At 36.0% G+C, this 14065-nt stretch overlaps 1 protein-coding gene across 1 annotated transcript in view; it reads left to right on the top strand.

Annotated features, from left to right (window-relative positions):
• Window positions 1-6962: 6962 nt before the first annotated feature.
• LOC129254741 (uncharacterized) overlaps window positions 6963-14065 on the top strand; it is a 17721-nt gene continuing 10618 nt past the window's right edge. The window contains exons 1-5 of the mRNA XM_064110637.1: window positions 6963-7210; window positions 9995-10174; window positions 11550-11644; window positions 12674-12757; window positions 13293-13543. Of these exons, the coding sequence (XP_063966707.1) occupies window positions 7085-7210; window positions 9995-10174; window positions 11550-11644; window positions 12674-12757; window positions 13293-13543 (736 nt within the window). The 5' untranslated portion in view covers window positions 6963-7084. The remainder of the gene's footprint in view (window positions 7211-9994; window positions 10175-11549; window positions 11645-12673; window positions 12758-13292; window positions 13544-14065) is intronic.

Genomic DNA, 14065 nt, shown 5'->3' with positions numbered 1-14065 from the left:
ATTAAACGAGACAAAGAGATAATGCATTGCAGTAAGATATTGAATATCTTGCGGGATATATTGTCACTGTGAGCTTTGTATCCCTGACGAAGACGTGAGGTTTGGGTCGAATATTTGGAAAATACTTGGAAAGAAACTTGCAAAGCATTATCGCTTTGTCTGTTTTTTTATATTGGATATAGCAGGGGCCGCGGAAGCGGGGGGGGGGGGCTGGGGTGGGGGGCTTCAGCCCCCCACTTTTTTCAAAAACCGTGTACAAAAACTTAAAAATTACCATATGATTGTGTTTTTTTGTATGGTCAGCCCCCCCCCCCACTTTTGGCTCAGCCCCCCCCCCCCCACTTTGAAAACCGTTTCGCGGCCCCTGTATAGGCCTACGTGTATATATAGGCCCCATTGCGGCATTATAAGGCCTATCATTATTGCACTAGCTGCCTCAGCGCAGGCGATCAGCTCGGCGCATGCATTTCTAGGGGAATGGAGCTGTGGGGGGGGGGGGGGGGGTGGGTGAAGACTGCCCCCCCCCCCAAAAAAAAAAAAAAAAATGTTCTACCATAATATGGTCTGCTGGACTAAGCTTAAAAAATAATAAAAGTAATATGATTTAAACCGAACACGAAATATCAGCAGAATTCATATAAAAATCCGGATAAAAATAAACACCCTACGGATGGAGAATAATAAACACTACCATGATATATTATTATAAATCAGATATAGAGATAAGAAGGATTTTTAATTAGTCATTTTTAGATTTAAAGATTATAGACTAGACCCATTCTGGAAAAAGAGGCCTATATAAAATTTAAGAAGCATTTTGGGGTAAAAGTTGGAAACCGGACTATTTCACACAATTCAAATATGCTGAATCTGCATAAGATCGGTTCCCAAGCTAATTTCTCATGTTTTGACCACCTAATTTGCATGAACAAAATGGCTGCCAAATTGACAATTCAGAATATTATTTCGACAATGTTCTTTAATTATACTCGCTTTCACAGACATGAATACTGTAAAATCCTGTATACATACGTGTACCTTTCGGGACAACTTGTTATTTTTGTTTGCGGCTTATTAATTATTTTGGTTCATTATGCTATAATTTGATAATTTCAGCTCAAATGTTTATTTTTTTTGGTACAAATAGCATTTACATCATTATCAATAATTGTACGGCCCTTAAAATATAATATCACAGTGAATGATAATGTATTTTATTGTTTTTGAATTTCTTATGTATTTCTTTGTATTTTGTACCTTTTGTTTTGTACATGTTTTGTTATGGGATCTGTCAAATTATTGATTATCAATGGCAGAAAATAATTAGCTTCAATAATTTAATTATGTAATCACTTTTTTATTCGCATATATCCATGGGCATAAATAGATGCACCCACGCCCACATCTGCATACAAAGGTAAACTCCTGCACAGAGGGCCTTCCCATTTAAAAGCACACTGGTGGGATCCAACGAATTTCATGAACCTATCTGTATTCAAGCAAATGTCACTATTAATTGCTTATATTTTTATTATAAAATGGCAGTGGCGTAGACAGGTTCGTACACCTGGGGGGGATGACTGGGCTGCCAACGCTAGTGAGGGCGCGAAGCGCCCGAGCGAGGGAGCGAAGCGACCGAGCGGGGGAGGGTGTGGGAGGGGGGTGTCCCCCCTCCCACGGTAGGGAGCTTTTGCAATTTTGAACTTGAAATCGTGCAATCTGATGCATACTTAATGAGGTAAAATAACACACACAAGCGCGCACGCACACACACACATACTCACACACACACACACACACACGGGTGCGCGCACCACACACATACTACGCCTTGAATGGACAGACATACATCGACAAGATCTACACACCGTGGCATACGAATACAGAATGGACTAACACATAGTATTGCATATTGAACCACACTACGTATTTATTTATCTCTGTGAATTTTGCTGTTACACCTCTTCAGAAAAAAAACCAATGTCAACTGTGTACACGCAGGTATAGTCTTTGTTGTCTTGATATGGGTATGTGGTTATGAATGAAAACAGCCTCTGTGGCCATTTGTGAATAGAACACATAAACAACAAACAAATAACAATATGTCTGTTCATTATAAAGCATAATGAATACGTACATACTATGCTTTGTTTTACCTCAAAGAAACAGGCATTGTATCCATAGATGGATATTGGCTGGCGGCTCATTAACATACAGATACAAAAAACATAAACAGTATCACTATGATCCATGGAGTAACAATACTGCTTTGTAAGTTTGTGAAGAAATCGGAACCATCACGGCATTGCATCGTTTCAAATAAGGGCATTATTGACTTCTATTTGATCTCAGTCTTATAATAGTAATAATAATAATAATAATAATAATAATAATAATAATAATAATAATAATAATAATATAAATAAAAAATAATACTAATACAAATAATAATGCTAATACTAATAGGTTCCTTTTATCTCGCATTTCAAGACAGGGTAAATTCACACTGCGCTTTACATGAAACAAACTTCTTTAAACATTTCAAATTTATGTCTTCATGCATCAATCAACATACTTTAAATGAATACAAAACAAAGTGCATCTTAAATAAAACAAAAATAAATAAATAGTTAACAATACAGAAAAGATGTAGCTGCTGCAAGCTTAACAACAAACTAATGTATACCAGTCAGTCCTGATATCAGTATTAGTGTAACAATAGTCATATAGTGGGAGCATGAAGTTGAACAATTCATGATTATACATAATTATATATGTTTGTTTGAATAATACTTGTTATAAAGATAGTAGTATGGTACTCTCTGTCACGAATTATTATGTATACTGTTGTATCACATTCATTTTCTATTCTGTTTTAGATTGCGCTGATGCATTTTGCACACAATGTATAATGCCTATAACACGTGGTTTGCCCCATTTGAACGCGCAAAACTCGTGGTTATCTTTTGGTTTCCACACCACGAGATTGCGCGCACTGCAAAATATGCGCGATTAATCTTGTGGTTATCTTGTGGTTTCCAAACCACAAGATAACCACAAAATACTTGTAAGATTTTCTTTTTTTTACCGTCTGAATTGGCTTTCACCGTGTGAATGCGGTTAATAACAATAAACACAATTACAATAATGATGAGGATTATTATTATCATCATCATAATTATTATTATTATTAATATTATAATTGTTATCATTATTATTATTACTATTATTATCATCATTATGACTTATTAAGTAACCAAATATCATTCCCCAAAACCTGGGGGGGATGATTGTACATGCCATCCCCCCCACCTTGTGAGGTGGGGGGGATGCATCCCCCTCATCCCCCCCGTTGTCTACGCCCCTGTAAAATGGTATCTTGAATTATGATATCAATCAATTCATTCATATTTACAATTTTAGATGATGAATTATTAAAATTGAATCATAACAGTACTGTAATTCTCAACTCCTAATAGTCAATCAGTTGCATTTAATATCCTTTGGAGTAGTTATTTTCCCGACCAGCAGAATCTGATCACACATACATGTATATATATTTAGTGTGTTTTTCTTCAGCAAAATAAAGTGAAAACAGTCTGCTGAAAATGAGATGTCCTGTGTTTTTCTCAATTACGCTTGTCAAATTGTCCCAATTTTGAAAAAAAATTATCAGAACTGAACCCACATATAATCCATCTATTTTTTCATTTTGCCTATCAATTAGACCGTTTTCCGTGTTTTAAAAACCAGACTGTGATGTTCTAAAGTTCCACAACGAATAAGTCACTGCATATCCTTTTAATAATTTTTTACCATTGGACTTCATTAACGGATTACATGTGCATCTCCATAATATATCTTTTCCAATGCAGTACTGCACCTGTCTTATCAAGGAATGCCGCTTCATCCAACTTAGAGGCATCCAGCTTTCCCCAGCTTGATATACACCTTTACCTTCGGGGTGTTGAAAGATCAATGTCAGTTATCATCGATTTGGTGTTCCATTGGATGGCTTGATTGATAGGGCAGCCTCATATTATAAAAGTCATCTCTAATTGTTGAAATAAAACCAATTTAGTACAAGTATTCTGCGGAGGCAGTTCGTATCGAAGTCATGGTGTTTGTGTTCTTGAGATATGTCCAATTCTCGTGTCACAGATCCATAGAGAAAACCTAAACTTTTGTCTTGAGAGAGAATCTGCTGTTTAACCAGACCTTTTCAATACCGCAGTGAATTGTGAATTGTGAAATGTCTTCTAGGCCATTTATCGAACTTCTATATTCACACATCTTCATATCTTCATGAGATAGACTATTTCAAATTTCCAGAGGATGGTGGGTTCCTGGCATGTTTGGCGTTCCTGTGGGTGATTATTAATCCAAACCCAACAGCATCCAATAGCTTACCCAGCTTTGGTAGGCTGCATGCGAGTCTGAGATATCACCATCAAAGTCTAGGTCGAGAATTTCTTCGATTGCAGAGCCAGGATGTCTCTTTCTATGAGGAAAGCAGTTGCCTAAGTTATGTTTCACTTGTCAACCGGTTTTGATACCAGTGAACATGTCATTCTTCTTGGGAGACTGACAGTCTGTTTTGGAATTGATGATTCTGCACTCCAATGGCAGGTTTCCTCTTACCTTGCCAACAGAGCTGTATGAAGCTGTATTCATCACTGGCATGCAGTCTCCTGTGACTACCCTTTGATATGGAGTTCCTTGGGAGTCTGTCCTTGTCCCTTGTTCTTCAAACTGTACTTCACTCCTCTTGGCTCTGTAATGTGGCAACATGGTCTTGGTATACACTTCTATGCTGATGACATCCAGCTGTATACCTCACTTTTGATCCAAAAGGTAAAGATACAGATTACATGATTACATGATACATGATTACAGAGGTTCGTGCAGCTGCTGTTGTTGGTGCTGCCATTGAGGATTCGATGTTGGATGAAGGTCAACTTCCTGGAGCTTAACAATAAAAAGTATCTTGTTCTGTCATCTCCATATATGCGTAATTATTATGGCTACAACTCCAGTCTTAATAGGTGAGGAAGCTATATATCTCCAGTATGCAAGGCTAGATCTCTTGGCGTAGTCTTTGATAGAACGTACAGTGAGCATGAAGAAACACACATTACATGTCTGCCAATCTGCATATTACCTGCTCCACAGAATTGCTGAGATTAGACATTGTCTTACATGAGGTGGTGCAGAAAATATCATCCATGACCGGATAACCTCTAGACTGGACTTCTGCAACTGTCTCCATGCTGGTTTACCTTCAACAGGCATCTCTAGCACTTTTTAACCATAGGACACACTGTGAAAATTTGTTCTGCATTGGGCAGTGACTGGGTTGGAAACCTTCTTGTTTTGCCCATGTTTTAACCATGGAGCTAAACTGTGTTTACGGCCCCATGTTTTTATAATTTCCTGTATTTTCTGTATTCAGTACCGTTCGTCAAAAAATCTTCCAAGGCAAGGATTGGATAAAAGCTGTGGTTTTCAGTTATCACTTTGATGGTCGACTTGGGGAAATGTATCGTTGCCAAATAAATAAATAAATCGGTAATGACCAAAAAAACTAGTAAGTGATCCAGTAATACAGACCCTTTGCATTTGTTACAAATTGTTCTTTTGTTAACTGCCATGATTGCAGTTCTGATGGAGCTGAATAAAAGATATAATTTTGCTACAAGGATAATAACAATGTACTGATACTTATATCCGATTGATAAACTACACTGCGTAAATCATATTTAAATCACTTAATTGATTATTTGATCTGTTATAAAACATTTTAATATATCTATTTCAAGAAATTTAAGTTCAGCATGATTACAGGATTTCCAACTTCTAAACTTTTCTTTTCTTACGGGTTCATTGAATTTGGTATTCGTCATGATTGTAGGATCAGCATCTGATGTTTTTGTATTGGGCATGTCTACTATACCTTGCAAGTATATTAATTTCTATATACAGGTGTGGGTGTGGAAGCATGTGTGTGTATTTGTTCCTGAGTACAATTAACAGTTGTGGCAAAAGAGGTTTATCAAATGATTCAATCATTGAAGCTTAATATTTGTCTGCCATTGATATTAGTTTTTTAAAGATCTCATATCAAACATATACAAAGCAAATAGCAGAAAATACAAGAACACAAAAGAAATATCAAAGAACAATAAAATACATATAAAAATTGACTTGAGTATGATTATATTAAAGGGCCAAACAATTATCATAATGATACAAATGCTATTTGTACCCAAAATAATAAACATTTTAGGTGTAATTATCAAATTATAGCATAATATTGCAAAATATGCATAAATTTGCATAATTAATTAGCCGAAAACAGAAATAACAAATTTTCCCGAATGTTACATGTTAAGTATGCAGGATTTTGCAGTATCCATATCGGTGAAAACGAATATTATAAAAGAATATTGTAGAAATAAGATTATAAATTGTCAATTAATTTGGCAGCCATTTTGTTTATGTAAATTAGGTGGTCAAAACATGAAAAATTGGCTTGGGAACCGGTCTTGTCAGATTCAGCACATTCAAATTAGGTGAAATAGACCGGTTCCCAACTTTTACCCCAAAATGCTCCTTGAACTCAAGTTCTCCCCAAGTTGGTCTTGTCTATTATATACTATTTGCTAGCTGCTTCGTACATGTATCTGACAATCCAATATTATGCCTCATTAAAAACAGTTTGTTTGCTAGAAAATACTGTTCTCCGTTTGATTAAAAATCGATCGACACAAACAAAGAATCCCATAGCACGTCTGAACAAATAAAGAAAAATATAAGCTATTTTGTTGTAAATTTCATTAAGGGTAAACAACCCAACAATTTAACCGTGGGAGTTAATAAGCTGGGAATAAGCTACCTCGATCCTGCTACCTCGGCCCACTGAACTGGAAATACGTATTTCCAGTTCAGTGCCTCGGCCTAGCCTAGCTAGCGCGGCGCTGCTGCGCGGGTAATACGAACTCGACTCGAGCTCGTCGTCGTCCGCGCGCTAGCTAGCTGTACCGCGGCATTGCGACTTTCTTGTCTTGACAGTTCGACAAAGAATATGCCAATTCACAAGGATTCCAAAGCTGTTATTACATTATGTGTGATAGCAACTATTGCAACACTATCATATTACTTCTGGAGATTGAAGAGATCAAAGAAAGCCTGTGACGGTCAAGGAATATTGGTAATTTGATCATATTCATAATCATGATAATTATGCCTTTCATGGGAGTATGGGAATTCTTCTTTCAGACTGTCCCACGTATTGAGAAATTTATCTAGATTAAAAGCTTCGGTCTCTGTTATGTTGGTTGTTCAGCTGAACTCCGTTGGCTTCACTCACCAAATACAGAGACCGAAGTTCTAGCGCGATCTGTACAGGGGACTCAATGGCCATATGTTTATGTACTACTTAAGATTTGATAAAACGGGGAAGTGAATTTGCGCGACAGCCGAGGTAAGTCACTGTTTTTGTTCCTTTTAACTTGATTTTTCTCTGTTTTTTGGCAATTAATGCCAAGAGGGAATATTAATTTGCATTTTGGTCGCGTTAATTTTCAAAAAATTTATTCATTAAAGACAAAAATTGAAGAGCCCAGACGGGGGGATTTTGCATTGCAAGTCCCCTAATTGTGGCTGCACGCTAGCGAGCCGTCTGTGTTTGAGGAGAAATTAAAAAAAGAAAAATGTGAAAAAACTCCTCGAAACAGACGGCTGCAAGCTGTCTAGATTAGTAGTACCGATACCGTAGGTCACTACTGTCTACTACCGTATGCTACTGCTAGATATACTGTAACCCAGAGAGCTCCCGCCCGCGCAGCGGGCGGGAGCCCAGAAGCTTACCGTGTATTTTACCATTGTCACCGGACTAGGGTGATTTATGGTCTAAATATTTCTCCAAATGAATTGTGAAAACGGAAAGTATACAATTACCACGATTATATGGATGAAGGTCTAACGAGTGGCAAATTCCTGACATCTGGGCACAGTCTGGAACCTCAAAAAAACGAAAAGTTCTCTCCTTCTACCCAGTCTCGATCGGCCATTTTGTTACGATTTTTAACAAAAATGGCCGATCGAGACGGGGTAGAAGGAGAGAACTTTTCGTTTTTTTGAGGTTCCAGACTGTGCCCAGATGTCAGGAATCTGCCACTCGTTAGACCTTCATCCATATAATCGTGGTAATTGTATACTTTCTGTTTTCACAATTCATTTGGAGAAATATTTAGACCATAAATCACCCTAGTCCGGTGACAATGGTAAAATACACGGTAAGCTTCTGGGCTCCCGCCCGCTGCGCGGGCGGGAGCTCTCTGGGTTAGATATACTGTAAACCTACTGTGTGGGTATGTCGAGGACGAGGGACCCTGAATGATTCCGGGGGGGGGGGGGGGGGGGGCAGTTATATGTATTGCTGTAAACACGCATGGCCAAATCATTTCCAAACACCCCCTAAACGATTGCAAAATAACCCCCTAAAGGCTAAACAAGTTTTTCGCGAGCTTTAATACATTTTGGCCCCTAAACAAGTTGTCGCCAGAATATGACCCGGCCCTAAGGCCTAAACAGGTTTTGTCTTCTTGCTAATATAGACAAAACTATAGTCATGGGTATTGCATACCCCCAGTGCAGTTAGGGTTAAAATAATACCACAATCAGGAAGAACCTGAACACTTCAGAAAAGAGGAGGAAAAAGCCACAGGAGAAAAAGCTTGGGGAAAAAACATACCCTTAACACGTTTGGCTAGTCTTAGAAAAAAAAAGCTTTGGAAAAAAAAAATACCCTAAATACATTAGACCCCACAATAGACCATTTACCAGCTAGTCTTTCAAAACCACCCTTATTTTTGAAAATCTGTGTTTTTGATACCCTTAACGAGTGCACGCACGGCCCGCGTCCAAAACTGAAAAAAACACCCCTTTAAGGACGTTCCACAGTGAAATCCATGTCATTTTCACCAAACTTTGCTCATAGATACTTTAGAACCTTAATATTCGAAATATGCAAAAATTAACATAGGTCCATGTGCTTGATTTTTTGCTATAGAGCTTCAAAGTTCACCCAAATTGATATTCTTAAGAATTGCGCATTCAAACGAATTTGGCATTTTTAGACCGCCCAAGATTACTACAATGAGTTTAAACCTCTATTACTCAGTCAAAATACATGAAAAAGTCATCAAATTTCGCATGAGAGTTAATAATTGTATCATTAGAATGGAGAATCTATTTATAGTGCTATTTGTTTGCAATTTTAAGTTTAACAGCACTGCCAGTTCTTAAAAATGGCGTAAAAGATAACAAAATCCCAATCTAAAAAATGTGAAATTTCAGTAACAAACTACAAACGTACAATATATGCTGCACTTTATTCAAAATCCATGTCATTTTCACCAAAATTTGCAGAGTTGTAGAGGAAGGTATACCTAAGAGGTACAAACATTAAAAAATAGGGGTTCATGTGCTTGTTTTTAAACTATCAGCATTTTTATTAGAGCAAATGTGCTTTTTAAAACACCAAAAATGCGCCGAATGCTTTGTATCTATGTGAAGAAAAATCAAAACCACTCTACCATTTATTCAAACTCGGGGTAATATTCGTGATTCTTGGCAGCACTGCAGAGTAAAGTATTTTGAAATTGTAGAGAAATTTTTTTTGAATGGTCCATGGAATAATTCAATTTTTTAGTTTCATGAAATAACACATAGGATCTGCAGTTAAAGTGCAGAAGATGAGAAAAATCAGCTCAAACCTGCAGCTAATTAATCACCTGTTCATTCATTGTGACGTCGCGCAGAGTGTAAACTATGCGCAGATCATAATGCGCACAAACATAACTGTGGAACGTCCTTAAACACTTTTTTTCTGGTCACGCGTGTGTACAGCAATATATTTGACTGCCCCCCCCCCCCTGGTTGCAACAAGTGACTGATTCTAAAGACTGATCATTTTTATTTGAATCTGAAGGTTAAGACACTGGATGAAGAATTTGAGGAGAAGGAGACCATGGGTGACAGAAGGAAGTTAGATCCCATAAAAAGTAGGAGGAAGGATGATGGTGATGTTCCTTCCAATAATTGCATCGGGGAAGATGAAGATGATCAGTCCAGTGATACCAAGATCTTTGTAAGCAACATCGGCTATCAGGTAAGAAGGACATCTTTAACCCAAAATATCGGGACATGGGGGCTGATAATTGCTGATTGATCACTGATATTTTTTATGATGAATCTGTAACGCGAGGAGTTGATAAAAATATCAAATGGCCAAATATTTTGCAAAGCCTGGTTATGTGGTTCCAAAGTTTGGCACAATTTTATACCTTCATGACAGACTGCACATTGCTAAAAAATGTGATTATCATCAATAAATCAGGTACAAATTGAATTTCAATCTAAAAAAGACAAATGTATGATTACTATTTATGTAACTTATTAAAATTAATTACTGTTAGGCTATTTGTTGCCAGGATAATATGTTACTTTCAAATTAGGCCAAGAAGCAATAAAAATAAAAGGATTAAAAAACAAATGAATAAAAAAATACATCAGAACAGGGGTGTATGTATGAAATTGAGTGTGAGAGACAGACAGACAGTGAAAGACAGAAGCTAAGATAAGCTTTTTTACCCCCTGTTTCGGTAGAGCCCTAATTTTCCCCCTTGCTGTGCCATAACTTTACTTAAAGGGCAAGTCCACCCCAACAAAAAGTTGATTTAAACAAAAAGAGAAAAATCCAACAAGCAAAACACTGAAAATTTCATCAAAATTGGAAATAAAATAAGAAAGTTATGACATTCTAATTTTTGCTTAATTTGAAAAAAAAAGTTATATGCACATCATGGGCCCTGTCTTACAAAAAGTTGTGATTGATGCGATCAATCCCAACTATGGAAAGCCAGCAACGTTAACATCTAAAATTACATGTTTGTTCAAAATATTTTTTAGAAATCATGTATATGTATTCATGCATTCACTGTTTTCTTCACAATTCAGTATGCTTCTCTTTGTTTTCAAAGGACAGAGCAAAGTTCCTAAAGAAAAATTATGACATTGATGGATTTCCATATACTTGATGTTGATTGGATCAATCGTAACTCTTTTTAAGACTTGGCCCTGGTCTGCATGCAAATGAGAGGACTGATGGCATCACCCACTCACTATTTCTTTTGTATTCTATTATGAAATATTCCTATTTTCTCCTTATGGTAATGTGAAATAAGTTTAATTTTTCCCTGAATATGTGGAATTACCATTGTTTTAACATTTTATGGTTCATTCAAATTGTCAAATTTGTAAAAATTGAAATATTTATTTCAAACAAATAAAAGACAAAAGACTATTTTTTGAAAAATAAGCGAAACTTTAAAATGTCATAACTTTCTTATTTTACATCTGATTTTGATGAAATTTTCAACTATATGCTTGTTGGATCTTTCTCTATTGATTTAAATCAAAATTTTTCTGGGGTCCACTTGACCTTTAAGAATAGCCTTTTGATTGTAAACCTTCTGAATTTGTAGGTTCGGACAGGAGAGCTTAAGGATTTTTTCAGCTACTTTGGTCATGTGACTCAGGTCAACCTCTTGAGAGATCGCAACAGAAAGAGATCAAGAGGGTAAAACATTTTCTTCTTTGGCCATTTTTTTTTATTTGTTAATTTTTTTGTATATATATACTTTTAAGTTAGTTATTTATTTATTTTCATTTATTATTATTATTTTTTTTTATTGATAAGGTGAGATAAATCTCAGCAACATTTTGCATAGTGTTCAGATATTGTGAGATATATATCTAATAGTAATTAAACCGCATTATTTATATGTTTGAAGTCTACAAAATTGTCTTAAACTTATGGGAGGACAATTTATTGACATCACAATGATTCCACTTTGAGATCATGAATTATGATAGATGACATCATATTGATTTCATTATGATGTCATAATATTTTTATCGGGCATCATGAGTTTGCCCATATATCCTGTGAAACTTTTAACAGAATTGATTTTTTGTTCTTACTCTTCTTTTTTTTAAAACCCTGAACATTATGTTGTTGTTAGGCAAGATTGAAATGTTGCGGAGGCAGACAATTTTCTAAAGCCTCATACCCTATTTACTTTCCACGCAACATGTCGCTGAGCTTGATCTTATGAATGAGGCTTGAGTACAATAATTACAGTTCCTCATTATAGTACATTTATCTCCCTCTTTTCAACAATGTTCCATTATTTTCAAGAGTCCTTGGGAAAATAGGAACACACGTTCACATTGGCCTTGGGAAGTAGATGTGCAAGATAAGATACACTTTCAAAATATATTTAAATATTCTCAATCATGTGGATCAAAGTACTTCCTGATTTTCAATCATTGCTTGTAAAATACAGCACATGCAATGGCTTTGGAAAAAGAAGTCCAAGAATTCATATTTGTATGTGCTGGATATCTGGACTATCTTGCGATTCATGCCACTTTTCATTTTGCAAACTGTGCTCATACAGCAAACACATCAAGAAGGGGAGCAGATTCTGTCACAGTCACATATTTAATTTATTCTTACAAAACAGTACTATTGATGTCATAATTCCCAAACTAACTTGTAATAAAGTAAACCAATTTTGCCCTAACTATCAATGTTTATTTTTAGATTAGCATTCATAACTTTTCGTAAAAGGACAGAAGCAGAGAGAGCTAAAGCTGCATCTGACTATGAACTTACTCTGGATGGGAGGTAAGGAAGCGCCTTTATGTCTGATTATGAAACTGATGATCATTATAAGAATTTTTAAATTGATTATAGTAATGATAATGAAAATTATAATCAGTATTATTAATGATAAGCGTTTTATGCAGATTTCTGTAGCTTTGTCAAGTTGCACTTAGCTTTCATTAAATTATGATCAAGTGCAATTTGACAAAAAGCTGCAAATTTAAGAGCCTACTTGATACATAAATATGCATGAACTTGGTTTCTAATCCCATATCCTCCATGCCTTTATGTCCTGTTTAATTCTGTTTTTTTAATGAAGAGCTGATATTAACACCTTATTGAAATCAAGAGCATTAAAAAATTTAAATTTTCATGTAGGATTTCATTAGTTTCTTAATTTCTTGCTTAAATTCATGTGTTTCAATTCTTGTCTCCTAAGTAGGTGTGCTCTTGTGTTACAATTAAAAAAAAAAATGTTCCAACTAATCCCAGTTACTCTGTTTGCAAATTCTTCTAAATTTTGTCTCTATGACCATAAAACAATTATGTCTTTCAGGTTAATGAAATGCAGCGATGTGCAAAGAAAGTCAAGGCGAAGCCAAAAGGACAAGAGCGAGGTAGCCTCCAGCCATGAATTCAAAGTTGATGTAATGCCACAGACTGTCAAAGAAGAGCCACCTTCCATTGGGGATGGGTATGAAGGCAAGGTCTTTGAAGATGATTCTTTGGTCAATGCTCTACCTGATGACGTGCTTATCAAGATCTTTAGCTACCTCACCATGCAAGAAAGGATCGCTATTGAATCAGGTGAGTCTAGATTACTTTCACCACAAATATTTATCAAGCTACCATCCGTTTAGAATGAGGATTAAAGAAAGGTCTTTGAAGACATGCCTTTGAAGAAAGGTCTTTGGTCAGTGCTCTTCCTGATGACATGCTTATCAAGATCTTTAGCTACTTGACAATGTAAGAAATGATCTGTATTTTGTCAGGTGAGTATAGATCATGTAACATTTAAGCGAGTTGTTGTGTCATATGAGAGCCTTTTTTCTCATATATCTTCAGAATGAAGGACACATCAACTTCAGACTTCAAGCTTATCTATTTATAATGACTATTTTCTGATTGTATATTGGGGCCATGAGATGAAAGGCCATGTGTCATATAACTGACCTGTTTTTAAACTTAATTTTAATAATCAAGTTTGATCTTTATTTTAAGGATGTCATATTATCAATGTTGAAATATTTGATAACTTTGATTTGTTTTGTCTTTTAGATCTGGCCATTGCCAGATTTGATTGTGCATGCTCAAGAGTTGGTGTACTTA

The sequence above is a fragment of the Lytechinus pictus genome, chromosome 2 (assembly GCF_037042905.1).
Source record: "Lytechinus pictus isolate F3 Inbred chromosome 2, Lp3.0, whole genome shotgun sequence".
Lineage (NCBI taxonomy): Eukaryota > Metazoa > Echinodermata > Echinoidea > Temnopleuroida > Toxopneustidae > Lytechinus > Lytechinus pictus.
Note: the sequence above shows the minus strand (reverse complement) of the source record. Positions and strands in the feature narration are given on the sequence as shown.